General features: G+C 44.7%; 1 protein-coding gene across 4 annotated transcripts in view; it reads right to left on the reverse strand.

Annotated features, from left to right (window-relative positions):
* Nucleotides 1-26,895, reverse strand: part of LOC140430486 (polycystin-1-like protein 2) — a 151,494-nt gene that overhangs the window by 32,403 nt on the left and 92,196 nt on the right. For 3 of the 4 annotated variants that reach the window (XM_072517981.1, XM_072517980.1, XM_072517982.1), the window contains 9 exons: nt 25,502-25,766; nt 24,464-24,551; nt 21,191-21,325; nt 20,346-20,531; nt 17,452-17,767; nt 17,189-17,322; nt 16,323-16,447; nt 14,095-14,255; nt 12,054-12,264 (listed from right to left, as the gene is read on the reverse strand). In XM_072517981.1, the coding sequence (XP_072374082.1) occupies nt 12,054-12,264; nt 14,095-14,255; nt 16,323-16,447; nt 17,189-17,322; nt 17,452-17,767; nt 20,346-20,531; nt 21,191-21,325; nt 24,464-24,551; nt 25,502-25,766 (1,621 nt within the window). The remainder of the gene's footprint in view (nt 1-12,053; nt 12,265-14,094; nt 14,256-16,322; nt 16,448-17,188; nt 17,323-17,451; nt 17,768-20,345; nt 20,532-21,190; nt 21,326-24,463; nt 24,552-25,501; nt 25,767-26,895) is intronic. The other variant, XM_072517983.1, reaches the window with a different exon arrangement.

The following is a 26,895-nucleotide window of genomic DNA, read 5'->3' on the forward strand; positions in this document are numbered from 1 at the left end:
CCATTGGCAATAACTTCCTCTGTCTCCATATGTACAGTAACCTCCTCTGTCCCCATATTGGCAGTAAGTTCAAATGTCTCCATATTGACAGTAACGTCCTCTGTCTCCATTGGCAATAACTTCCTCTGTCTCCATATTGGCAGTGACATACTCTGTCTCCATATTGACAGTAACTTCCTCTGTCCCCATATTGGCAGTAACTTCCTCTGTCCCCATATTGACAGTAGCTTCCTCTGTCTCCATATTGACAGTAACTTCCAGTGTTTCCATATTGACAGTAACTTCCTCTGTCTCCATATTGGCAGTGACGTACTCTGTCTCCATATTGACAGTAACTTCCTCTGTCTCAATATTGACAGTAACGTCCACTGTCCCCATACTGGCAGTAACTTCCTCTGTCCCCATATTGGCAGTACCTTTCTCTGTCTCCATATTGGCAGTAACGTCCTCTGTCTCCATATTGGCAGTAACGTCCTCTGTCTCCATATTGACAGTAACTTCCTCTGTCCCCATATTGACAGTAACGTCCTCTGTCCCCATATTGACAGTAACTTCCTCTGTCTCCATATTGACAGTAACTTCCTCTGTCTCCATACTGACACTAACTTCCTCTGTCTCCATATTGACAGTAACTTCCTCTCTCTCCATATTGACAGTAACTTCCTCTGTCCCCATATTGACAGTAAATTCCTCTGTCTCCATATTGGTACCAGCTTCCTCTGTCTCCATATTGGCAGTAACCTCCTCCGCCTCCTTGGCAATAACTCCCTCTGTCTACATATTGACAATAACTTCCTCTGTCCCCAAATTGACAGTAACTCCCTCTGTCTACATATTGACAATAACTTCCTCTGTCCCCATATTGACAGTAAATTCCTCTGTCTCCATATTGACAGTAACTTCCTCTGTCTCCATTGGCAATAACTTCCTCTGCCTCCATATTGGCAGTAACTTCCTCTGTTTCCATATTGTTAGTAACTTTCTCTGTCTCCATATTGGCAGTAACTTTCTCTGTCTCAATATTGACAGTAACTTCCTCTGTCCCCATATTGGCAGTGACTTCCTCTGTCTCCATATTGGCAGTAACTTCCTCTGTGTCCATATTGACAGTAACTTCCTCTGTCTCCATATTGACACTAACTTCCTCTGTTTCCATTGGCAGTAACTTGCTCTGTCTCCATATTGACAGTAACCTCCTCTGTCCCCATATTGGCAGTAACTTCAAATGTCTCCATATTGACAGTAACTTCCTCTGTCTCCATTGGCAATAACATCCTCTGTCTCCATATTGGCAGTGACGTACTCTGTCTCCATATTGACAGTAACTTCCTCTGTCCCTATATTGGCAGTAACGTCCTCTGTGTCCATATTGGCAGTGACTTCCTCTGTTTCCATATTGATAGTAACGTCCTCGGTCTCCATATTGACAGTATCTTCCTCTGTCCCCATATTGACACTAAATTCCTCTGTCTCCATATTGACAATAACTTCCTCTGTCTCCATATTGACACTAACTTCCTCTGTTTCCATTGGCAGTAACTTCCTCTGCTCCATTGGCAATAACTTCCTCTGTCTCCATATGTACAGTAACCTCCTCTGTCCCCATATTGGCAGTAAGTTCAAATGTCTCCATATTGACAGTAACGTCCTCTGTCTCCATTGGCAATAACTTCCTCTGTCTCCATATTGGCAGTGACATACTCTGTCTCCATATTGACAGTAACTTCCTCTGTCCCCATATTGGCAGTAACTTCCTCTGTCCCCATATTGACAGTAGCTTCCTCTGTCTCCATATTGACAGTAACTTCCAGTGTTTCCATATTGACAGTAACTTCCTCTGTCTCCATATTGGCAGTGACGTACTCTGTCTCCATATTGACAGTAACTTCCTCTGTCTCAATATTGACAGTAACGTCCACTGTCCCCATACTGGCAGTAACTTCCTCTGTCCCCATATTGGCAGTACCTTTCTCTGTCTCCATATTGGCAGTAACGTCCTCTGTCTCCATATTGGCAGTAACGTCCTCTGTCTCCATATTGACAGTAACTTCCTCTGTCCCCATATTGACAGTAACGTCCTCTGTCCCCATATTGACAGTAACTTCCTCTGTCTCCATATTGACAGTAACTTCCTCTGTCTCCATACTGACAGTAACTTCCTCTGTCTCCATATTGACAGTAACTTCCTCTGTCCCCATATTGGCAGTAACCTCCTCTGTCCCCATATTGACAGTAACTTCCTCTGTCTCCATACTGACAGTAACTTCCTCTGTCTCCATATTGGCAGTAACTTCCTCTGTCTCCATATTGGCAGTAACTTCCTCAGTCTCCATATTGACAGTAACTTCCTCTGTCTCCATATTGACAGTAACTCCCTCTGTCTCCATATTGACAGTAACATCCTCTGTCCCCATATTGACAATAACCTCCAGGTCCCCATATTGACAATAACTTTCTCTGTCCCCATATTGGCAGTAATTTCCTCTGTCCCCATATTGACAGTAACTTCCTCTGTGTCCAGATTGACAGTAACTTCCTCTGTCTCCATATTGACAGTAACTTCCTCTGTCTCCATATTGACAGTAACATCCTCTGTCCCCATATTGACAGTAACCTCCAGGTCCCCATATTGACAATAACTTTCTCTGTCCCCATATTGGCAGTAATTTCCTCTGTCCCCATATTGACAGTAACTTCCTCAGTGTCCATATTGACAGTAACTTCCTCTGTCTCCATATTGACAGTAATTTCCTCTGTCCCCATATTGACAGTAACTTCCTCTGTCTCCATATTGACAGTAACTTCCTCTGTGTCCATATTGAAAGTAACTTCCTCTGTCCCCATATTGGCAGTAACCTCCTGTCTCCATTTTGACAGTAACATCCTCTGTTCCCCATATTGACAGTAACCTCCAGGTCCCCATATTGACAATAATTTTGTCCCCATATTGGCAGTAATTTCCTCTGTCCCCATATTGACAGTAACTTCCTCTGTGTCCACATTGACACTAATTTCCTGTGTCTCCATATTGGCAGTAACTTCCTCTGTCCCCATATTGACAGTAACTTCCTCTGTCTCCATATTGACAGTAACTTCCTCTGTCTCCATATTGACAGTAACTTCCTCTGTCCCCATATTGACAGTAACTTCCTCTGTCCCCATATTGACAGTAACTTCCTCTGTCTCCATATTGACAGTAACTTCCTCTGTCTCCATATTGACAGTAACTTCCTCTGTCTCCATATTGACAGTAACTTCCTCTGTCTCCATATTGACAGTAACTTCCTCTGTCTCCATATTGACAGTAACTTCCTCTGTCCCCATATTGGCAGTAACTTCCTCTGTCTCCATATTGACAGTAACTTCCTCTGTCCCCATATTGACAGTAACTTCAAATGTCTCCATATTGACAGTAACTTCCTCTGTCTCCATATTGACAGTAACTTCCTCTGTCTCCATGTTGACAGTAACTTCCTCTGTCTCCATATTGACAGTAACTTCAAATGTCTCCATATTGACAGTAACTTCCTCTGTCTCCATATTGACAGTAACTTCCTCTGTCTCCACATTGACAGTAACTTCCTCTGTCTCCATGTTGACAGTAACTTCCTCTGTCTCCATATTGACAGTAACTTCCTCTGTCCCCATATTGACAGTAACTTCTTCTGTCCCCATATTGACAGTAACTTCAAATGTCTCCATATTGACAGTAACTTCCTCTGTCTCCATATTGACAGTAACTTCCTCTGTCTCCACATTGACAGTAACTTCCTCTGTCTCCATGTTGACAGTAACTTCCTCTGTCTCCATATTGACAGTAACTTCCTCTGTCCCCATATTGACAGTAACTTCCTCTGTCTCCATATTGGCAGTAACTTCCTCTGTCTCCATATTGGCAGTAAATTCCTCTGTCTCCATATTGGCAGTGACTTCCTCTGTCTCCATATTGACGGTAACTCCCTCTGTCTCCATATTGACACTAACTTCCTCTGTCCCCATATTGGCAGTGACTTCCTCTGTCCCCATATTGACAGTAACTTCAAATGTCTCCATATTGGCAGTAACGTCCTCTGTCTCCATATTGGCAGTAAATTCCTCTGTCTCCATATTGGCAGTATCTTCCTCTGTCCCCATATTGACAGTAACTTCCTCTGTCTCCATATTGACAGTAACTTCAAATGTCTCCATATTGGCAGTAACTTCCTCAGTCTCCATATTGGCAGTGACTTCCTCTGTCTCCATATTGACAGTAACTTCCTCTGTCCCCGTTTTGGCAGTAACTTCCTCTGTCCCCATATTGACAGTAACTTCCTCTGTCCCCATATTGACAGTGACTTCCTCTGTCTCCATATTGACAGTAACTTCAAATGTCTCCATATTGGCAGTGATTTCCTCTGTCTCCATTGGCAATAACTTCCTCTGTCTCCATATTGGCAGTAACTTCCTCTGTTTCCATATTGATAGTAACTTACTTTGTCTCCATATTGACAGTAACTTCCTCTGTCTCCATATTGACAGTAACTTCCTCTGTCTCCATATTGACAGTAACTTCCTCTGTCCCCATATTGGCAGTAACTTCCTCTGTCTCCATATTGACAGTAACTTCCTCTGTCCCCATATTGGCAGTAACTTCCTCTGTCTCCATATTGACAGTAACTTCCTCTGTCTCCATATTGGCAGTAACTTCCTCTGTCTCCATATTGGCAGTAACTTCCTCTGTCTCCATATTGACAGTAACTTCAAATGTCTCCATATTGGCAGTGATTTCCTCTGTCTCCATTGGCAATAACTTCCTCTGTCTCCATATTGGCAGTAACTTCCTCTGTTTCCATATTGATAGTAACTTACTCTGTCTCCACATTGGCAGTAACTTCCTCTGTCCCCATATTGACAGTAACTTCCTCTGTCCCCATATTGACAGTAACTTCCTCTGTCTCCATATTGACAGTAACTTCAAATGTCTCCATATTGGCAGTGATTTCCTCTGTCTCCATTGGCAATAACTTCCTCTGTCTCCATATTGGCAGTAACTTCCTCTGTTTCCATATTGATAGTAACTTACTCTGTCTCCATATTGACAGTAACTTCCTCTGTCTCCATATTGACAGTAACTTCCTCTGTCTCCATAATGACAGTAACTTCCTCTGTCCCCATATTGGCAGTAACTTCCTCTGTCTCCATATTGACAGTAACTTCCTCTGTCCCCATATTGGCAGTAACTTCCTCTGTCTCCATATTGGCAGTAACTTCCTCTGTTTCCATAATGACAGTAACTTCCTCTGTCTCCATATTGACAGTAACTTCCTCTGTCTCCATATTGACAGTAACTTCCTCTGTCTCCATAATGACAGTAACTTCCTCTGTCCCCATATTGGCAGTAACTTCCTCTGTCCCCATATTGGCAGTAACTTCCTCTGTCCCCATATTGGCAGTAACTTCCTCTGTCTCCATATTGACAGTAACTTCCTCTGTCCCCATATTGACAGTAACTTCCTCTGTCTCCATATTGACAGTAACTTCCTCTGTCCCCATATTGGCAGTAACTTCCTCTGTCTCCATGTTGACAGTAACTTCCTCTGTTTCCATATTGATAGTAACTTACTCTGTCTCCATATTGACAGTAACTTCCTCTGTCTCCATATTGACAGTAACTTCCTCTGTCTCCATAATGACAGTAACTTCCTCTGTTTCCATTGGCAGTAACTTCCTCTGCTCCATTGGCAATAACTTCCTCTGTCTCCATATGTACAGTAACCTCCTCTGTCCCCATATTGGCAGTAAGTTCAAATGTCTCCATATTGACAGTAACGTCCTCTGTCTCCATTGGCAATAACTTCCTCTGTCTCCATATTGGCAGTGACATACTCTGTCTCCATATTGACAGTAACTTCCTCTGTCCCCATATTGGCAGTAACTTCCTCTGTCCCCATATTGACAGTAGCTTCCTCTGTCTCCATATTGACAGTAACTTCCAGTGTTTCCATATTGACAGTAACTTCCTCTGTCTCCATATTGGCAGTGACGTACTCTGTCTCCATATTGACAGTAACTTCCTCTGTCTCAATATTGACAGTAACGTCCACTGTCCCCATACTGGCAGTAACTTCCTCTGTCCCCATATTGGCAGTACCTTTCTCTGTCTCCATATTGGCAGTAACGTCCTCTGTCTCCATATTGGCAGTAACGTCCTCTGTCTCCATATTGACAGTAACTTCCTCTGTCCCCATATTGACAGTAACGTCCTCTGTCCCCATATTGACAGTAACTTCCTCTGTCTCCATATTGACAGTAACTTCCTCTGTCTCCATACTGACAGTAACTTCCTCTGTCTCCATATTGACAGTAACTTCCTCTGTCCCCATATTGGCAGTAACCTCCTCTGTCCCCATATTGACAGTAACTTCCTCTGTCTCCATACTGACAGTAACTTCCTCTGTCTCCATATTGGCAGTAACTTCCTCTGTCTCCATATTGGCAGTAACTTCCTCAGTCTCCATATTGACAGTAATTTCCTCTGTCTCCATATTGACAGTAACTCCCTCTGTCTCCATATTGACAGTAACGTCCTCTGTCCCCATATTGACAATAACCTCCAGGTCCCCATATTGACAATAACTTTCTCTGTCCCCATATTGGCAGTAATTTCCTCTGTCCCCATATTGACAGTAACTTCGTCTGTGTCCAGATTGACAGTAACTTCCTCTGTCTCCATATTGACAGTAACTTCCTCTGTCTCCATATTGACAGTAACATCCTCTGTCCCCATATTGACAGTAACCTCCAGGTCCCCATATTGACAATAACTTTCTCTGTCCCCATATTGGCAGTAATTTCCTCTGTCCCCATATTGACAGTAACTTCCTCAGTGTCCATATTGACAGTAACTTCCTCTGTCTCCATATTGACAGTAATTTCCTCTGTCCCCATATTGACAGTAACTTCCTCTGTCTCCATATTGACAGTAACTTCCTCTGTGTCCATATTGAAAGTAACTTCCTCTGTCCCCATATTGGCAGTAACCTCCTGTCTCCATTTTGACAGTAACATCCTCTGTTCCCCATATTGACAGTAACCTCCAGGTCCCCATATTGACAATAATTTTGTCCCCATATTGGCAGTAATTTCCTCTGTCCCCATATTGACAGTAACTTCCTCTGTGTCCACATTGACACTAATTTCCTGTGTCTCCATATTGGCAGTAACTTCCTCTGTCCCCATATTGACAGTAACTTCCTCTGTCTCCATATTGACAGTAACTTCCTCTGTCTCCATATTGACAGTAACTTCCTCTGTCCCCATATTGACAGTAACTTCCTCTGTCCCCATATTGACAGTAACTTCCTCTGTCTCCATATTGACAGTAACTTCCTCTGTCTCCATATTGACAGTAACTTCCTCTGTCTCCATATTGACAGTAACTTCCTCTGTCTCCATATTGACAGTAACTTCCTCTGTCTCCATATTGACAGTAACTTCCTCTGTCCCCATATTGGCAGTAACTTCCTCTGTCTCCATATTGACAGTAACTTCCTCTGTCCCCATATTGACAGTAACTTCAAATGTCTCCATATTGACAGTAACTTCCTCTGTCTCCATATTGACAGTAACTTCCTCTGTCTCCATGTTGACAGTAACTTCCTCTGTCTCCATATTGACAGTAACTTCAAATGTCTCCATATTGACAGTAACTTCCTCTGTCTCCATATTGACAGTAACTTCCTCTGTCTCCACATTGACAGTAACTTCCTCTGTCTCCATGTTGACAGTAACTTCCTCTGTCTCCATATTGACAGTAACTTCCTCTGTCCCCATATTGACAGTAACTTCTTCTGTCCCCATATTGACAGTAACTTCAAATGTCTCCATATTGACAGTAACTTCCTCTGTCTCCATATTGACAGTAACTTCCTCTGTCTCCACATTGACAGTAACTTCCTCTGTCTCCATGTTGACAGTAACTTCCTCTGTCTCCATATTGACAGTAACTTCCTCTGTCCCCATATTGACAGTAACTTCCTCTGTCTCCATATTGGCAGTAACTTCCTCTGTCTCCATATTGGCAGTAAATTCCTCTGTCTCCATATTGGCAGTGACTTCCTCTGTCTCCATATTGACGGTAACTCCCTCTGTCTCCATATTGACACTAACTTCCTCTGTCCCCATATTGGCAGTGACTTCCTCTGTCCCCATATTGACAGTAACTTCAAATGTCTCCATATTGGCAGTAACGTCCTCTGTCTCCATATTGGCAGTAAATTCCTCTGTCTCCATATTGGCAGTATCTTCCTCTGTCCCCATATTGACAGTAACTTCCTCTGTCTCCATATTGACAGTAACTTCAAATGTCTCCATATTGGCAGTAACTTCCTCAGTCTCCATATTGGCAGTGACTTCCTCTGTCTCCATATTGACAGTAACTTCCTCTGTCCCCATATTGGCAGTAACTTCCTCTGTCCCCATATTGACAGTAACTTCCTCTGTCCCCATATTGACAGTGACTTCCTCTGTCTCCATATTGACAGTAACTTCAAATGTCTCCATATTGGCAGTGATTTCCTCTGTCTCCATTGGCAATAACTTCCTCTGTCTCCATATTGGCAGTAACTTCCTCTGTTTCCATATTGATAGTAACTTACTTTGTCTCCATATTGACAGTAACTTCCTCTGTCTCCATATTGACAGTAACTTCCTCTGTCTCCATATTGACAGTAACTTCCTCTGTCCCCATATTGGCAGTAACTTCCTCTGTCTCCATATTGACAGTAACTTCCTCTGTCCCCATATTGGCAGTAACTTCCTCTGTCTCCATATTGACAGTAACTTCCTCTGTCTCCATATTGGCAGTAACTTCCTCTGTCTCCATATTGGCAGTAACTTCCTCTGTCTCCATATTGACAGTAACTTCAAATGTCTCCATATTGGCAGTGATTTCCTCTGTCTCCATTGGCAATAACTTCCTCTGTCTCCATATTGGCAGTAACTTCCTCTGTTTCCATATTGATAGTAACTTACTCTGTCTCCACATTGGCAGTAACTTCCTCTGTCCCCATATTGACAGTAACTTCCTCTGTCCCCATATTGACAGTAACTTCCTCTGTCTCCATATTGACAGTAACTTCAAATGTCTCCATATTGGCAGTGATTTCCTCTGTCTCCATTGGCAATAACTTCCTCTGTCTCCATATTGGCAGTAACTTCCTCTGTTTCCATAGTGATAGTAACTTACTCTGTCTCCATATTGACAGTAACTTCCTCTGTCTCCATATTGACAGTAACTTCCTCTGTCTCCATAATGACAGTAACTTCCTCTGTCCCCATATTGGCAGTAACTTCCTCTGTCTCCATATTGACAGTAACTTCCTCTGTCCCCATATTGGCAGTAACTTCCTCTGTCTCCATATTGGCAGTAACTTCCTCTGTCTCCATATTGGCAGTAACTTCCTCTGTCTCCATATTGACAGTAACTTCAAATGTCTCCATATTGGCAGTGATTTCCTCTGTCTCCATTGGCAATAACTTCCTCTGTCTCCATATTGGCAGTAACTTCCTCTGTTTCCATATTGATAGTAACTTACTCTGTCTCCATATTGGCAGTAACTTCCTCTGTCCCCATATTGACAGTAACTTCCTCTGTCCCCATATTGACAGTAACTTCCTCTGTCCCCATATTGGCAGTAACTTCCTCTGTCCCCATATTGACAGTAACTTCCTCTGTCTCCATATTGACAGTAACTTCAAATGTCTCCATATTGGCAGTGATTTCCTCTGTCTCCATTGGCAATAACTTCCTCTGTCTCCATATTGGCAGTAACTTCCTCTGTTTCCATATTGATAGTAACTTACTCTGTCTCCATATTGACAGTAACTTCCACTGTCTCCATATTTTACTGTCAATATGGAGACAGAGGAAGTTACTGTCAATATGGAGACAGAGGAAGTTACTGTCAATATGGAGACAGAGGAATTTACTGTCAATATGGAGACAGAGGAAGTTACTGTGAATATGGAGACAGAGGAAGTTACTGTCAATATGGAGACAGAGGAAGTTACTGTCAATATGGACACAGAGGAAGTTACTGTCAATATGGGGACAGAGGAAGTTACTGTCAATATGGACACAGAGGAAGTTACTGTCAATATGGAGACAGAGGACGTTACTGTCAATATGGAGACAGAGGATGTAACTGCCAATATGGAGACAGAGAAAGTTACTGCCAATATGGGGACAGAGGAAATTACTGTCAATATGGAGACAGAGGAAGTTACTGTCAATATGGAGACAGAGGAAGTTACTGTCAATATGGACACAGAGGAAGTTACTGTCAATATGGAGACAGAGGAAGTTACTGTCAATATGGAGACAGAGGAAGTTACTGCCAATATGGAGACAGAGGAAGTTACTGTCAATATGGAGACAGAGGAAGTTACTGTCAATATGGAGACAGAGGAAGTTACTGTCAATATGGAGACAGAGGAAGTTACTGTCAATATTTCCTTTACTCTGTGATTGTGTGTTCTGATCAATTATGATTAGCAGGCAGCTGAAATTTTGATGATGTATTGTTTTAATTTGATCTTTTCCATTTGGCTGTGCTGAGGGAACCAGATCTGATAGACTGAATTACACTTTTTGAATCTGGGTCACTGAAAGATACCTCATCCTGCAGCACCAATTTCAATTTCACATGGAATGTGGCCTTAACCTGTGGGCTGGACTAGGAATATTTGTTTCCTTAACTTCTCTTTTCCTTATTCAGGTATGAACCTACTATATTCTTTCAACTTTTTCTGTTTAGAATTTATAGAATTCACGTTTTTTTGGGTTTAAACCAAATTGTACTAGCTGCTTTTAACAGTGCTATTTATCTGAATATCAGAAAGTGTGTGACTACCCAACACTTGTGCATCACTCTTCTGAGCATCCAAAGAATGAACTATACTTGGGTAAAACATTGGTACCACTGCAAGTGAATTGTGCCATCCTGGCAAAGGAGGTGACAACAGGCACGGCACTCTACAGTTCGATAGCTCCACTTTGGACAGTTTCAGAGTGAAGGAAGGAGAGAAACCGCCTGTGTCTAAGAATCCATTCTGTTCTGAATCTTCTTCATGCTCCTGATCTTTACCTTCATTGCAGATATGGACGGAGTCTCCTTGCTCACTCAGTCAGACAGCAAGCTCCACAATGTATCAAGGTATCCTGCATCCTGATCAAAGAACTCCTCCATGACGCTGATGATGTTGGTCTGGTCACCCACAGAGAAACCCATGGACTGTCTCCCCCATGCCTGTAACTTGTTCCCCCAATGAGAAGTGTCAAGAAAACCACGGTCGCGGGACAAGCTTTTGCTTCCCCACCGCTGATCACACTAAATGCCCTTTAACGCAATTCAAAAAACAAGTTGCAGCTCATTCAAGAAACCTAACTTTTTTAGGGATTTTTACAACAGTAATAGTTTAAAAAAATACTTCACAGGATGTGGGCATTGTTGGCTGGCCCAGCATTTTTTGCCCATCCTTCATTTTCCTTGAGAAGGTGGTGGTGGGCAGCCTTCTTGAACCGCTGCGGTCCACGGGTGGAATCATACCAGACTTTGGCAAAGCCTCAGGCTCAGGAGGAAAACTACCGTGTAACTCTGCACTTGCACAGACCAGGCCTCTCATGGAATCCTGAGCACCTTACACCAAACAAATGAGTGATCATGGAGGTTTCGGGGGCTCCCCCCAGCCCCACCCCAATCCCCCCTCCTCCCCTCATCATGGAGCTATTGGCGAGCTCCGCCCAGCAATCCTCGCTAGCGTTCCCCTCCCCTGGCAATCCTGGACAGCATCCGGCATTCTGCTCGCTTTCCTCCCCCTACCCCACATCCACCGCCAGCAGTTAACACCCCAACCCCCCGCCTCCCATGATAGTAAACACTGGCAGTTTCCTCATTGTGAAACCAGAAAATGTTGCCTACATTTTTGATCATCAACTGAAGAGAGACATTCAATTGACAAATCATTATGTTTTAAATTAAGTAACATGCATTTGGAAAGTTGTTTCTCCTTACCACACTGGAGTAGGCCACAAGCAGCAGGACTAGGATAATAAATAAACCTCTGAGTTCCCCCCAGGCTCTCCGCATTGCAGATGTGAACAGATGCAGCTTCGGGTTCAGATGCAGCAGATACCAGAGCTTCATTGTGGTTAGTGCCACCAACACCGCAAAGACATAATTAAGAGCAGAATTTATGCTCGCCAACCCATGGAAACTAACAAATCTGTGGGATAATAATATAGTTGAAAGCTTAATGAAAAGTTTCTATCATTTCCTTTCCAGTTATGTGACAGATGACAGTCTGGTTTCCCTCAGCACTTGGGTAAGTCGCTTCTGAGGAGACTCGGGGAGATCTCGCAATCTGGAGAGAGAGGCAAACTCAGGAGGCCAAACACTCCTGCTTCACCATGAAGTCAAACAATTTGGACGGGATTCTCCGGTCGCTGGCGCTGAAATCGCGTTCGGCCGGAGAATCCCCGTTTGCGCTGAATTGTGGACGGCACCACTTTTGCGATGCTCCGCCCCCTCAAAAATGGCGTACTCGGGGAGTAATTCGCACACCGTGTGGGTGGCTGCAGGACGTCACCTGAGGCCCTCCCCCGATGCTCCCCCCCCCCCCCATGGGCCGACTTCCCAACAGCGTGGGACGTGTGTGTTCACACTATTCCGGGACCTCGCATGGTGGCTGCGGATTGAGTGCAACACCGCCACAGTCGGGGGGGAGCCGTTCCGTGGGCAGTGGGGGTTTTGGCTGGGGCACTGGTGGGGGGTGGTCTGGGGGTGGCGAGGGGTGTTACAGGGGGACAGTTTTTGGCAGGCCAGGTCCGCGCGCAGCCGGCGCGATGTTGCACAGCCCCCCCCCCCACTGGACGGAGAATCGGTGCAGGGGCAGCGCCGTTTTTTCTGGCGTTAAACGCCACTGTTCTCACGCCAGCATCAGCACGTAGTCTGCAAATCAGAGAATCCAGCCCTTTATCTTTTTAGCTGTTTCTGATCCTGACTCCTCCTCCCGTTTAGTTGGTTTTGCTGAACAATCACAATGGATTCTCTCCACAGCTCTCCCTTTTAAAATAATGGTCAGGTTTTGATGACAAAGCAGATTTCCATCTGTCATTTCCCCCCCCACCTCAGTTCAGGAGAGCAGGCTAAAATCAGTAATGATGAGAGCTTGGCGCAGAGCTACCATGGGCCATTTTAATTGTCCTTCGGGTGTCTGCACGGGATTAAAATTACCCATTGAGGTTCTGAAAATTATCATCACGTGGCCTGTGTGTCCAGTCTAAGTTCAGAGTGTGGAATTATTGTGCTGCATTTCATCCTACCCCTGCCCCCTCCCTCGCAAAATGTCATTGACAAGACCTCTTTGTGACAAATGTATGTAGGCAGCACCCATAAGAAATGTGGATTTAGGCATGCAGTTCTGCTTTTCATAGTCATAGAATTTACAGTGCAGAAGGAGGCCATTCGGCCCATTGAGTCTGCACCAGCTCTTGGAAAGAGCACTCTACCCAAGGTCAACACCTCCACCCTATCCCCATAACCCAGTAACCCCACCCAACACTAAGGGCAATTTTGGACACTAAGGGCAATTTAGCATGGCCAATCCACCTAACCTGCACACCTTTGGACTGTGGGAGGAAACCGGAGCACCCGGAGGAAACCCACGCACACACGGGGAGAACGTGCAGACTCCGCACAGACAGTGACCCAAGCCAGGAATCGAACCTGGGACCCTGGAGCTGTGAAGCAATTGTGCTATCCACAATGCTACCATGCTGCCCAGAAGCAGAAGCTTTCAAATGCAGTCACAAAATTGGAAAGTGAGTGGTCTGCGGGAGGGTGGCTTTGGGGGTGAGAGGATTGAAAAAGTGTCCTGTGCTCTCACATTAAAATTTACTCACCCATCAGAAGTGAGTGAATTATGACCTCAAAGAGACTTACAAGAATTATATAGAAAAATATCAGTAATGGAGAAGAGGTTAAGAAACAAAGCTTCTAGGACCCACTGCAAAAGTATCAGAGCAATTTAATCTTTATCATATTACAGACACACCTTAGAGGGTTCTTGTGATAATAATCTAGAGTTTTACTTTCGAATTCTAATCGTTTCAGAAACAGCGCAAAGGCACTCCAGCTGAAGAGGATAATGAATACTTCCATCAGGTTACGCTGATCCCGGAAATATTTCAAGCTCTGCTCTCTGAGGAGCTTTCCCTAGAAAAGGAGGAAACAAGTAATATTTTTAGAACATTTTAAAAATATGCAAAATGAGAGTTTGTTTGTGAAAACATCTTGGTCCATCTCCTATGGTTATTAATTTAAATTAAGAAGTCGACAGAAATAACTATGTTAACTGCAGTACATGTCAAAAAACAGTAGATAACTTTATATCCATTATTTCTTTCATTATAACATGAAAGAAATTTAGGATAAACATTTATTTGTAAAGATATATGTTTCCAGACCAGACCCCACGGTGGTTAGGACACTGGACCAAAACCCTAATATTTTAGTTTATTTTAACTCTGTGCGGAAAGAATTATTCGCTCCAGGAGTGATTGCATGGAAAAGTGGGGCTTTGGTATTTCTAATTCAAAACTTTCTTGTGAATACAATATTAAACTTTTAACGTGACACCCGAAAAACAACAGCTTGCAATTACCTCTTGATATAACTATACAATTTCCCATTAACAAGAAAAGAAACACACAGCACTTAATCCACATTAAAATTAGCAGGGCATAGAGTAATACTTGTGGTACAGAACAGATTCTGGCTCTTGTTAGAACCCCTTCAGACTCTGGCTGAATATCTTCAAATAGCTGCCTCAACTCAGTTGTTTCACTCTCTTTCTTCTCTTCAGACAAGAATGCTCTGCTTTTAAATATTATTACTCGTTTTACCCCTATCCTACTGGGAAAGAAAACTGTCTTTATCTGTGGTCTAAAAGACGCAAGGGTTGCCAATTCAGACTTCACTTCCAAAGCCTTTTCCCCAAAACCTTGGGCTGGATTCTCCGTTTTGGGACTACGTCCCCACACCGTCATGAAAACAGTGGTCTTTTACGTCAGGAAAACTAGCGTCAAAAGGCCACAGATTCAACGTTTTTCTGGGGCTAGCAGTGGGACAGCATAGAGCTTGCAGCTCTAACTTCCGATACGGCCTCCAGCACTTCCGGGACAGAGGCTGCGCATGTGCATGGTGGTGGCCTGCAGCGGCCATGCCGTGCTCCATAGAGAACTCAGCCCGTGGTTCTGGACTGGCAAAGTAGTGCCCCGCATCGGCCGCTCGCGCGCCCCAGATCGCCCACGCACATGGCCCCCAGCCCCGCATGAAGCCCCCCCTCCCCGCCGTTTGACCCTCCCCTGACAGTGGCGGCCCTGGACTGCGTCCACAGCTGCCACGTGAGGATCCCGGACGGTGGAGCACACGTAAGCCACGCCATCGGGAATTCAGCCGGTCGGCAATGGAGCATCGCGGGGCGGTTCTCAGGCAATGGCCTGAGGCAGTGAATACTCGGTGCGGTGTCCTCCACGAGCACACCAAGTTTCGGGGGGCATGAAAATTTTAAAAACTAGCGCCGCTCCTGATTTCAGTGCCAAAACAAATTCTCCGTCCCGTCGACAAATGTGATTTCAGTGTCGGGGAACGGAGAATCCAGCCTCTGGTCTCTCTCCACAGCTTTCTCGCAAAAAAGGACCTCTCTCCACAGCTTCTCAAAATGTCTCTCTGCATAGCTTGCCTCCACCCAGTAATAACCTCATCTCCCCCAAGCTAAAAAAAACATTATCTTTGCAGGTTGCAAAAGCACATTAACTCCCCAGGGACGTCCCCAGTCAAACCACTGCCAATTAGCTTAGGCTGAAAAGCACATTTCTTCATCAATTTCATCTGCTGGCTGCTAAAACCATCCTGGCTCTGCAAACAAAATTCCTTTTAAACAAACACATTCTAACCCCAGGCTTTTAACCCTTAAATTGTCCATTACATTTATAATCCAAATTTCCTAAAAGCTTCCAATTGTCACGAAGCCGTTATGTCCTGAGAAAACGATCCAGTTTTTTTTGTGACAGTTTGTCTTTAAGCACAAGGACAAAGTGTATTAAGACAGAATAATTTGGAACACTAAAATGTGGCCATTTCTCCACATAAATCAACTTGGCACTTGCAACTTCTAACCCACGTACACCCTTAATGCCTATATTACCACGAGCTGATTTGACACGCTGAGGTCAATTGTTTGTGGCAGTCATTTGCAGATTATAAAGATTCTACACCTACCTGTAGCACGACATAATAAACAACAAAGAGCATATACACAATCTTTACTGCAGCAAACAGAACTTGACTGTCTCTGTTCTGGACCAGTTGTATACTTTCCAGGACTGTAGAGCTAATGAAGGTACCTGTAGAATTAAATTAAAATAAATATATATAATCACAATTTGGGTTAGATAATTGGGCTTGTTTAACATTCACAATGAGGTTAAAATTTAATCCTAGAAGCTTCTGATCTTAAATTTGACTGACACCATGCTCTAGTTTAGAGCAATCAACTGCAGTCCATTCTGTTGAAATGAAGGGAGATGTGATGGTGAAGAGGGCAGATATTCTCCCGCCTAATTTCCATACCTTCAAATAGGATCATTTAAAAACCTCTCTAGATATCTTTAGGTAGGGACTGACAAGATTATGACCCAGCAACGATGGCAAATACTTGTCCAAGTCACGATGCGTGTAATTTTGAGAGGGACTTGGAGGTGATGATATTCCCGATCCACACTTCTCGAGGTGAAGTTTCTAGATTGGGGAGTTACTTTTGAAGAAACCTTGGAACTTTCTACAGTGCATCGTGTAGAGACTGTGCAGCCATTGGAACACTGGTGATGGACAGAAAAACAGAGTTAACGTCCTCATGACTCTTCCATGGAGCATGTTAACTCTGTTTCTCTGCCAGATCTGCTGCGTTTTTCCAGCATTTTCTGTTTCTATTTAACATTATTTTCAACTTGTCTGGTTTGCCATAGCCAGAGTTGTAAATGTGTGTGGAACATGAAAATCCGAAAGGGTAATTCAGCCCTCTTTGCTCATCCTACCATTCAGGTACTGACAACAGGAACAGCAATCAAACATCCACGAGCTCTTACCTAAACCACTTGTCTCCAGTACCAGTGTGGTGACACCGAATAGATTCACATTTGCATTATATATTGTGAACTCCACAAAGACTGCTCTGGTGTAACTGTCTATCCAATTGCTTTCAGCTAAATATTGAACAATCCTGCAGGATAAATCAGAAGTATTACAAAATGTAAGACTAGAAAGTCAATGCAAGTGTACTTCAGCTGTTTTCAGAACGAAACGTAAATGGACACACTCATGGAAAGCATATGATGCTGGCAGAGTTTACCTGGATGCATTCTCTTTTTCTGTAGTCAAATCAGTCACATAGCCACTTCCTCGGTATAAAGCAAGAATTCTCCAAGACGGATACTCCTGTAATCGTGTTTGGTACTGCCAGATGGAACTGAGATTTGAGGCCTGTACAGATACGTTGTTTGTCCATTTCTCTCCATAGTGTGACATATCCTCCTCATCAAAGGAATATGGGCCTTCACATTTTTTCACAATATTTTTTAATATTGCAGGACACTCGCATTTTTGTACTCTCAATTGTCGAATGCGGGGGCTTCCAAGTAGTTTTGAGTACCCGTCAGTAATGAATCCTAGCGACAAAGTCACACTTAACATTACTCTAATGGTACGCTTTTGATCTTCAGTAGGGATTTCGTAAAGATAAAGATCGCAAGAAAAAGACAATCTCTACCTATGAAAGCTTGGAGTTGAATCACTTAGTTTGTATCCCCCTTCAATCCCTACTAACTATTGGTCATACTGATCTATTAAAACTGCTGACTATCTCAATTATGCAAGCGGAGGACACAAGCAGAGGGGCTCATTACTGCGAGGAAGAGAAAACTGAAGAATGATCACACCAGGCTGCTCTCATGCTGCTGCTAGGGTTTCTGCAGCACTGATGGTCATCTGAAAGGAGCCTACATATCTGACCTTCTAGTCATTGTTGTGTTGGGCGCTCTGGATCCGTGGAACACATACAGGTCACCAACACTTGAAATAGTGCAACACTATTTTATTGAGTCAGTAACTGTTTAACATACTCTCACTGTGGGTTAACACGATACTAGCTTTAACTAAAGACCTTTGCTTGTCCTAACCAGTCGATGCACTCAGCACATGGTGAATGTCTGTGCTGCAGGCTGTGAGCTCTGTCCTACTAGGAAGCTGCAGCTTGAATGAGCGGGAACTCTGATGCTCCCTGTCTTTATAGTGCGTGTGCTCTAACTGGTGATTGGCTGCGGTGTTGTGTGTATTGATTGGTCCCACTGTGTGTCCATCAGTGTGTGTCTGCACCATGATATACTGGTGTATATTATGACAGTCATGGCATGAGAAACCCCAAAAAGGTAAAGTGAAGAAAACCATAAAAAAGGAAGTCCAATTATGTGCATGGTATCACACAACTTCAGTTCAAATTTGTGCCTTAAAAATGAAAGCATGTTGTGTCCAACTCTGCAGCCTCCAACTGAAGGCTTGAGGAACGCACAGCTCTGCACAGATCTTTCTGGTCTGAATCGCAAGGTCGGTCAAGAAAGGATCAAAAGGATTTTCAGGTGGGAAACTATGAGTGGAATTGCAATCTGACTGCCACTCAGTGAAGTTCAGGCCCAACATCGTCAAATATGGCGTCGTTAGCAAGGTCAGCATTCATTGCCCATTCTACTTAATTTCCAGTGCTTCCTCGATCCCGCGGTAATTCTGAATGCTCTCTGAACTTGTGAACCCCATCATCAATATCCTGAGATCCTGGGCATTCCCCTGCAATAAGACCATAAGATATAGGAGCAGAATTAGGCCATTCGGCTCCATTGAGTCTGCTCCGCCATTCTCATCCCCATTCTCCTGCCTTCTCTCCATAGCCCCTGATTATTGATCAATAATCTATCTGTCTCTACTCAAAGATACTCAGTGACTTGGCCTCCACAGCCTTCTGCAGCAATGAGTTAAATAGATTCATCACCCTCTGGCTGAAGAAATTCCTCCTCATCACAGTTTTCAAGGATTGTCCCTTCAGTCTGAGGTGGTGCCCTTGGGTTCTAGTCTCTCCTACCAGTGGAAACATCCTCTCCACGTCCACTCTATCCAGGCCTCTAGGTATTCTGTAAGTTTCAATGAGATTTCCCCTCATTCTTCTAAACTCCATCGAGTACAGACCCAGAATCCTCATCCATTCCTTATAAGACAAGCCCCTCATTCTTGTGAACCTCCTCTGGATCCCCTCCAAGGCCAGCACATCCATTGATACGGGGCACAAAACTGCTCACAACATTCCAAATGGGGTCTGACCAGAGCCTTATACAGATCAGCAGTACATCCCTGCTCTTGTATTCTAATAATTAGAATAATAATCGCTTATTGTCACAAGTAGGCTTCAATGAAGTTACTGTGAAAAGCCCCTAGTCACCACATTCCAGCACCTGTTCGGGGAGGCTGGTACGGGCCCTCTCAAAATGAATGTCAACATTGCATTTGCCTTCCTAACTGCCAACTAAACCTGCAAGTTAACCTTAAGAGAATCCCGAACCAAGACTCCAAAGTCCCTTTGTGCTTCTGATTTCTGAAGCCTTTTCCCATTTAGAAAATAGCCTATGCCTCTATTCTGTCTTCCAAAGTGCATAACTTCACACTTTTCCACATTGTATTCCATCTCCCACTTCTTTGCCCACTCTCCTTGCCTGTCCAAGTCCTTCTGCAGCCCCCCCTGCTTCCTCAATACTACTTGTCCCTCTACAGATCTTTGGATCATCTGCAACTTAGCAACAATGCCCTCAGTTACTTCTTCCAGATTGTTACTATAAATGATCCTGGAACCAGGAACTTGCCTGAGCATTCCAATAATTTTCTTCTCCCGTGTTCCTGCAATCCTTGAATCATCCACAGTAGTCCCAACCTGAGAGCCTACTTCAGAACATTGTTAGACCCTGCAACACCATCTCAAAACAACCGGATTCCAGGAATGAGCTTGTGCTGATTGGTTAATGCCTCACACAACCCCCCCCCCCCACTGTACTCACAAGACCTTCTGACTACCTGTGAACATCACCACAGAATATCTGCTGGATTCCAATTAATTGTAATTGCTTAATCCACAAATCAGTTATAAAGGAGGAACTGAGGCTGTAAATGTGCTTCTTTTCCAGAAAGAATTAAATGGAATATGTTTACCATTATAATTTCCATATAGGGTAGGCAGTAACAACGTGTTGGCCCAGATGTAAAAGTCATCAATGCTGCGGATATCACTGAAGGAAGGGGTGAATGTCTGGTTAATGGCTCTGTTAAAATAGAATGAATTGGGATTTTGCTCTCCATAAGCAATGGTTAGCAACAAGGAGAGAAACACCAAATGAACTGAAAGAGAGGGGAAAAAAGCACATCAGTATGTGAAAAGGTCGAAGTTTACTTTAATATTCTTACCCAATTAACTTAAACTTTGAGAGTATTAGAGACAACGGGCTGGTGAATGGCCGGGTCCATGCATGTGCACAGCGATCGCGCCGTAAAACATGGTGCCGGCTATGCGCGGACACGACCTGCCAGATAGTGCCCACTTGGCCACCCCTGGCCACCCCCACCAGTCCCCCAGCCCTCGCGGAAGCCGCACACCCCCCTCCCCCGGCCAGCAGCACGGCTCCCGCCCGCCTGTGGTGCCGCTGGACACAGTCCGCATCCGCCACACTGGGTTCCTGACTGCTGTGACCACATGTCAACCGCACTGTGACAACACGAATCGGGGGCTGAGGATCAGGGGAGGGCCTTCAGGTGACGCGCTAACGCCGTACCAACGGTGTGCAGCGCCAACACGACAACGCTGTTTTGGCGGGGCCGGAGGTTAAAAAACCTGCGTCAAACAGGCCCCCGCCCCTCATCGGGAGGGGTTCTCCGCCCGATCGCCGATTACGAAATTGCCGTCGGGAATGGTGAATCCTGCCCAACATATGTCCAAAGCAGTGGTTAGGACTGTGTTGAGGATATAAGTTAGTAAAGAATATAAGATAACATTTAAATACCCAGAATCTTCTGAATCATAGTATACATTTTCTTCTCTTTTCTTTTCATCTCTTTTAGCTGTTCAGTAAATTGAACTGTTGGTGGTTGGTAAAGTTTACTATTTCGGTCTATCGGTAAAGGCTTGTTAGGTTTCTCTGTGGATACCAGGAATACAGTAATGTATAAGAATTGGAAATGGAACAAAATGAACAATGGACATTTGTCATCAAATCCATATTCATCTCCCGTTCACTCTATTATAGATTCTAAGTGTAACTAGTAAACTAATCTGGTATTGAGAGGGTACAAGATAATATTCAATGTAGTAGCACTGTGGAAAGTCTGGGCAGATAACGGAGACAGAGTTAGTTGTTATTTTGTTTAAAAAAAGATGACAGATTGATGTGAGAACGACATAGAAATTATCACATGGAATTAGTCCATTTATGGCAGTCACTCTATGGTGGTATTTATCCTCCTTGAAAGATAATTGTCCTAATCTCAGGTACCCATTCACTTCCCATATGATTCTTCTTTCCTCATTTTCTTGGTACTGCATTTCCCAACCTCAGGCCCTTTGAGGTAAAAAGGTTTCTCTTGTTCCCCACCCTAAGTTGTCTATATTTGATCTTATAACTGTATTCCTAAGCTCTAGACCCCTGACTATCAGAAACACTTTGGGTGAAATTCTCCATTTGGGGGACTCGGTGTTGACGCCGAGACTGAATTACATGCGGTTTGCGTTCCCATTTGGGGCGCTATTTGTGGAGCAATTCAGGACATGGTAACGGACCAGCACACTGCTGATCTGAATCGAGAGCAATTCTCATTCCCGCCAGTGTCGGATTTGCTGGGGCCGGAATTGGCACTGGAAAGCTTGACAAACTGGAGCTGCCCCCACACACTCTCATTCCAGCCAAGAAAATGGCAGCACGAAAATCATCCCCCCCCTGGTTCCTGAACTCTGACCTCGAGAGAATGTTGGACGCAGCGGAGGAGAAGCAGGACACCCTCTTCCCCAGGCTGGGTAGGAGGCTCCAGCCCACAATTGTGAACCAGGCCTGGGCGGAGGTGGCTGTGATGGTCAGTGCTGTGAGCCTCACCAGGTACTCTAGCACGCAGTACTCTAAGGAACAACCTCCTTAGGGCAGCTCAAGTGAATCACCACCTCTGTTCCCCCTGACATCATTCCTGTCCCTCACACCTCACATCCCACCCCCACTCCGATAAAGGCCAATCAAATCCCACCTGCCTGCATCCCCCTCACACCCACTCTGAAATGAAATGAAATTGCTTATTGTCACAAGTAGGCTTCAAATGAAGTTACTGTGAAAAGCCCCTAGTCGCCACATTCCGGCGCCTTTTCGGGGAGGCTGGTATGGGAATTGAACCGTGCTGCTGGCCTGCCTTGGTCTACTTTCAAAGCCAGCAACTTAGCCCAGTGTGCTAAACCAGCCCCAACTCCAACACCTGCATTGTTCTCTTTGGCCAGGTGACTTGCACACACATGTCACTAGCGACAGACCTCCCCTGTGTAACTCACCTCCATGCACCTCACCATGTCCTTTATATCTACCCGAGGAAAAGGCGGCCCATAACACAAGAGAGCGGGAGAAGACCGCAAGGGACACCCTGGACCTCAGGGCTTACTGTAATTGGGGGGGTGGTCTCTGGTGGGGGTCTCTCTTATGGGGGGATCTCTGGTGGGGGTCTGTAATCGGTGGAGTTCTGGTGAGGGCTTTGTAATTGGGGGTCTCTGGTGACTGGGCCGGGTCACCCTCATACCATAGGCAGGGGGTGGTGGCACACAAATTCCCATGGTGGTGGGAGGGGTGGAATCGCGTGGCAGGGGGGTGGAAAGAGAACAGCCACTGAACCTCACTATTGAGCCGCCCCCGCAAAATGATGCCAATAGCGGGACTCACGAGGGAATCCCTCACAATCCCCATCATGCATAAATTTACATGGCATGGGATAGGGGATCGTCTCTGCATTTGCGCTCTCGCGATACATCTCCAGCAGGCGAACTTAGGGCTGGATTCACCGTTCTGGAGACTAAGTGCTGACGCCAGGGTAGAATGTGTCGACTTTCACGGCAGGATATTCAGCGCCGACCCCTCACTATTTCCAGTACCGGTGAGGGGCTAGCACCGGCGCCGACTGAAACACTCATCGCCCTTGCCAAAAATGGCCAGAGAATGGCTGAGTCCCGGGTAGCGCATGCGCACGGCTGACGATGTACACCGGTTGCGCCGTACAACATGGCGCCGCTAAACCTAACCCACCGACCGTGACCCTGCAGCCCACTCCCTGACCACCCCCCACCAGTCCCCCCCAGCCCTGGCAGACGCCCCTGGGCTGGCGGCACAGATCCCGGCCGAGTGCGGCGACGCTGGACACAGTCCGCAGCCGGCATGCAGGCTTAGACCACATGTGTCCCGCGCCATCGGGAACTTGGCCCATCGTGGGTGAGCCAGCCGACGCGGCGTGCGTCACAATGGTGCTGGTTTGGAGGGGGCGTGGAATCGCAAACCGGTGCCGGCCCCAATTCTCCACCCGATCAGCGATTACGATGTTGGCGTCAGGCAACGGAGAATCCCGTCCATAGTTTCCCAAATGGAGAATTCTGCCCACTCCCTTTGATGTCCTGTGAATCTGACCACCCCCACCCCCAAACTTTCCGCTCCCTCATCAGCTCCTAACCTTTTCTTATTCAAAGTTTTACTTTTGTATATTTAAGAAAAATATCCAAGAACTGATTTCTGCTGGTACCAAATTCCATAGGTCATTTTTTTTGCCAGTTTAACATCTCTCCCTCCAGGGATCACATCTATTACCTGAAGTTTGTACATGAGAAGTTTGACTGAGTGAGCAGGGAAAACGTGGTGATAATATTTGCCCTGTACTTTCACTCACTGTGAAATGGAGCAGATTATTAATTGACTTCTGCCCCTGTCTTGTCAAAGGTTTTTTCAGGCAACATTCAAATAAATTAAAACGGAGCACACATGCGGAAGACAGAAGAATCCAGATCTGATCAGAAGGAGAAATTATTGTTTGAGTCTTGGCTTGCACTTTTGTACTGTTAGGTATCAGTCAGAATGATCACTCACGCCTCTAAATATAAAATGCTCAGACTTCATAAGGGAGGGTCACAAAGGTGTATTCAGGAGAATAGCTAATGCGAGACCCTAAACGTTTAACAATTACCAATATGGTTCCACCTCCCGGCTCCACCATCATCTATAAAGATGCGTGATAACTTATGCCATTTTAAAGAACTACACATCTACCTGATTCCAGGTGGAAAGTTTCTTCATCAAAATGTTGGTGATCAACTTTCCTCACAAACAAAGCGATAAAGGCAGCAGCACCTAAAACCTTCAAAACAATAGGTGTAGCAGAAGAAATGAAACAATTAGAGACATAAATGCCTCGTTGTCTTGAAACACAGCCACAACATATTTTCAGTTGCTTAATTAATTCAGAATTTGTCATTACAAATTTTCAAAATTAACGATTTTGATTTGATTTGATTTGATTGATTGTCACATGTGCCGAAGTACAGTGAAAAGTATTTTTCTGCGGCCGAGGAACGTACACAGTACGTACATAGTAGACACAAGAATAATCAACAGGGAACATTGAGAAATGGTACATCGAGAAACAGTGATTGGTTACAGTGCGGAACAAGGGGCCAAACAAAGCAAATACATGAGCAAGAGCAGCATAGGGCGTCGTGAATAGTGTTCTTACAGGGAACAGATCAGTCCGAGGGGGAATCGTTGAGGAGCCTAGTAGCTGTGGGGAAGAAGCTATTCCTATGTCTGGACGTGCGAGTCTTCAGACTTCTGTACCTTCTGCCTGATGGAAGGGTCTGGAAGAAGGCAATGCCTGGGTGGGAGGGGTCTCTGATAATGCTGTCTGCCCCCCTGAGGCAGCGGGAGATGTATACAGAATCAATGTGAGGGTGGCAAGCTTGTGTGATGCGTTGGGCTGAGTTCACCACACTGCAGTTTCTTGCAATCTTGAACTGAGCAGTTGCCATACCAAGCTGTGATAGGAGACTGTTTTGCTTCATTTCACAGCATCACAAAAATAGAATGAAGGATGTGAAACACACATATTATACAGTGAAACGTGTCTGTCATCCCTGAAATGATCAATTCGAAGATCACAGACTTAGGTTTGGCCCTTAGAAAATGTGGGCACTGTCGCTTCTGAAATCTAGCTGTTGTAATTATTTATAAATATGTAAAACATTAACAGAGTTTGTGTAGTAACCATATAATTTGCACCTGAGAATTCAGTTGTACTAGTCCATACATTACCTTTACTGGCTGCAAAACGAACACGCTTTGAAACAATGTTGTCGCCATGGAGATTAGCCACTTGATAGACTTTTCTTTACCATACGATAGTCCATACAAGATGGTGAAGAAGGCAGATGTAGCACTTGTTACAATCACCAGAAACCAGGCAATGTACACAAACCACCAAGGTAGTCCATTAAAGCACCTCTGTGTAGTCTTGTAGTCTTGGGTAGGAGGGTGATCAGACACTCTGTTCAATTCCTTCGATACCCCTGCAGTACTTCTGTCCAAAAGATTATTTAAAATAAAAATTAGATTGAATTTTTTACTTTGTTCAGTCATTAAGATATTGCAAATGAAAATGTCACATGATACTGTATTTTATATACTATATTCTCAACATCTTGGGAGTTACCATTGAGGCTATAAGACCAGGTCAGAGGCTAGGAATCTTGCAGCAAATAACTCAACTCCTGACTCCCCAAAGCCTGTTCACCATTTACAGAGCATAAGTCAGGTGTGTGATGGAATACTCTCCACTTGCCTGGATGAGTGCAGTTCCAACAACATTTAAGAAGCTTTATACCATCAAGAACAAGGCAGCCGGCTTAATTAGCACCCCATCTGCAAACTGTTCCTCAACTACTGATGCACAGTAGCAGATAGTGTACTATCTGCAAAATGCATTGCAGGAACTCACCAAGGTTTTAGACAGCACCTTCAAAACCTACCATCTAGCAGGACAAGGGCGGTAGATACTTGGGAACACCTCCACTTGGAGGTTCTCCTCCAAACCACTGACTTGGAAATATATTGCTGTTCCTTCACTGTCAATGGAACTCCCTCCCAAACAGCACTGTGGGTGTACCTACAGCACATGGACTGAAGAGGCTCAAGGAGGCAGCTCACCACCACCTTCTCAAGGGTAGTTAGGGATGGGTAATAAATGCTGGCCTAACTGGTGATGCCCACAACCCCATGAATGATTATTTTAAAAGCAGCATTTCTGATATTCAGGCATGATTGTTTTCATGACTTTGGGTGAGAAAATATCAGCTGAAATCATCTGTAAGGAAGGATATTGGGCGCTATTGAACGGCCTCGTTGCGTCCGACTCAGTGACACGACAAAGCAGTTAAATCTCAAGAGAGGCCTCTCGTGAGATTTGTGATGCTCGGAACGCCTTGCGGAGATCGAACAAGATCTCGCGAGATGTCACGATCTGGATCTTGCCCTCACTGGGTGAGATCCAGATTTGCATATTTAAGTGAGCAGATAGGATCACCTAAATATGTTGGCACCGGATACTCCCAAGGCCCGTGAACAAACGCCCACACCTGGGATATCTCGCCATGGCGCCGTTTAGTGCTGCTCCATACAAACAGGGACCAGGCGTAATGGCAGCTGGGAGG

Source organism: Scyliorhinus torazame, chromosome 10, assembly GCF_047496885.1.
Source record: "Scyliorhinus torazame isolate Kashiwa2021f chromosome 10, sScyTor2.1, whole genome shotgun sequence".
In the NCBI taxonomy this organism is placed as follows: domain Eukaryota; kingdom Metazoa; phylum Chordata; class Chondrichthyes; order Carcharhiniformes; family Scyliorhinidae; genus Scyliorhinus; species Scyliorhinus torazame.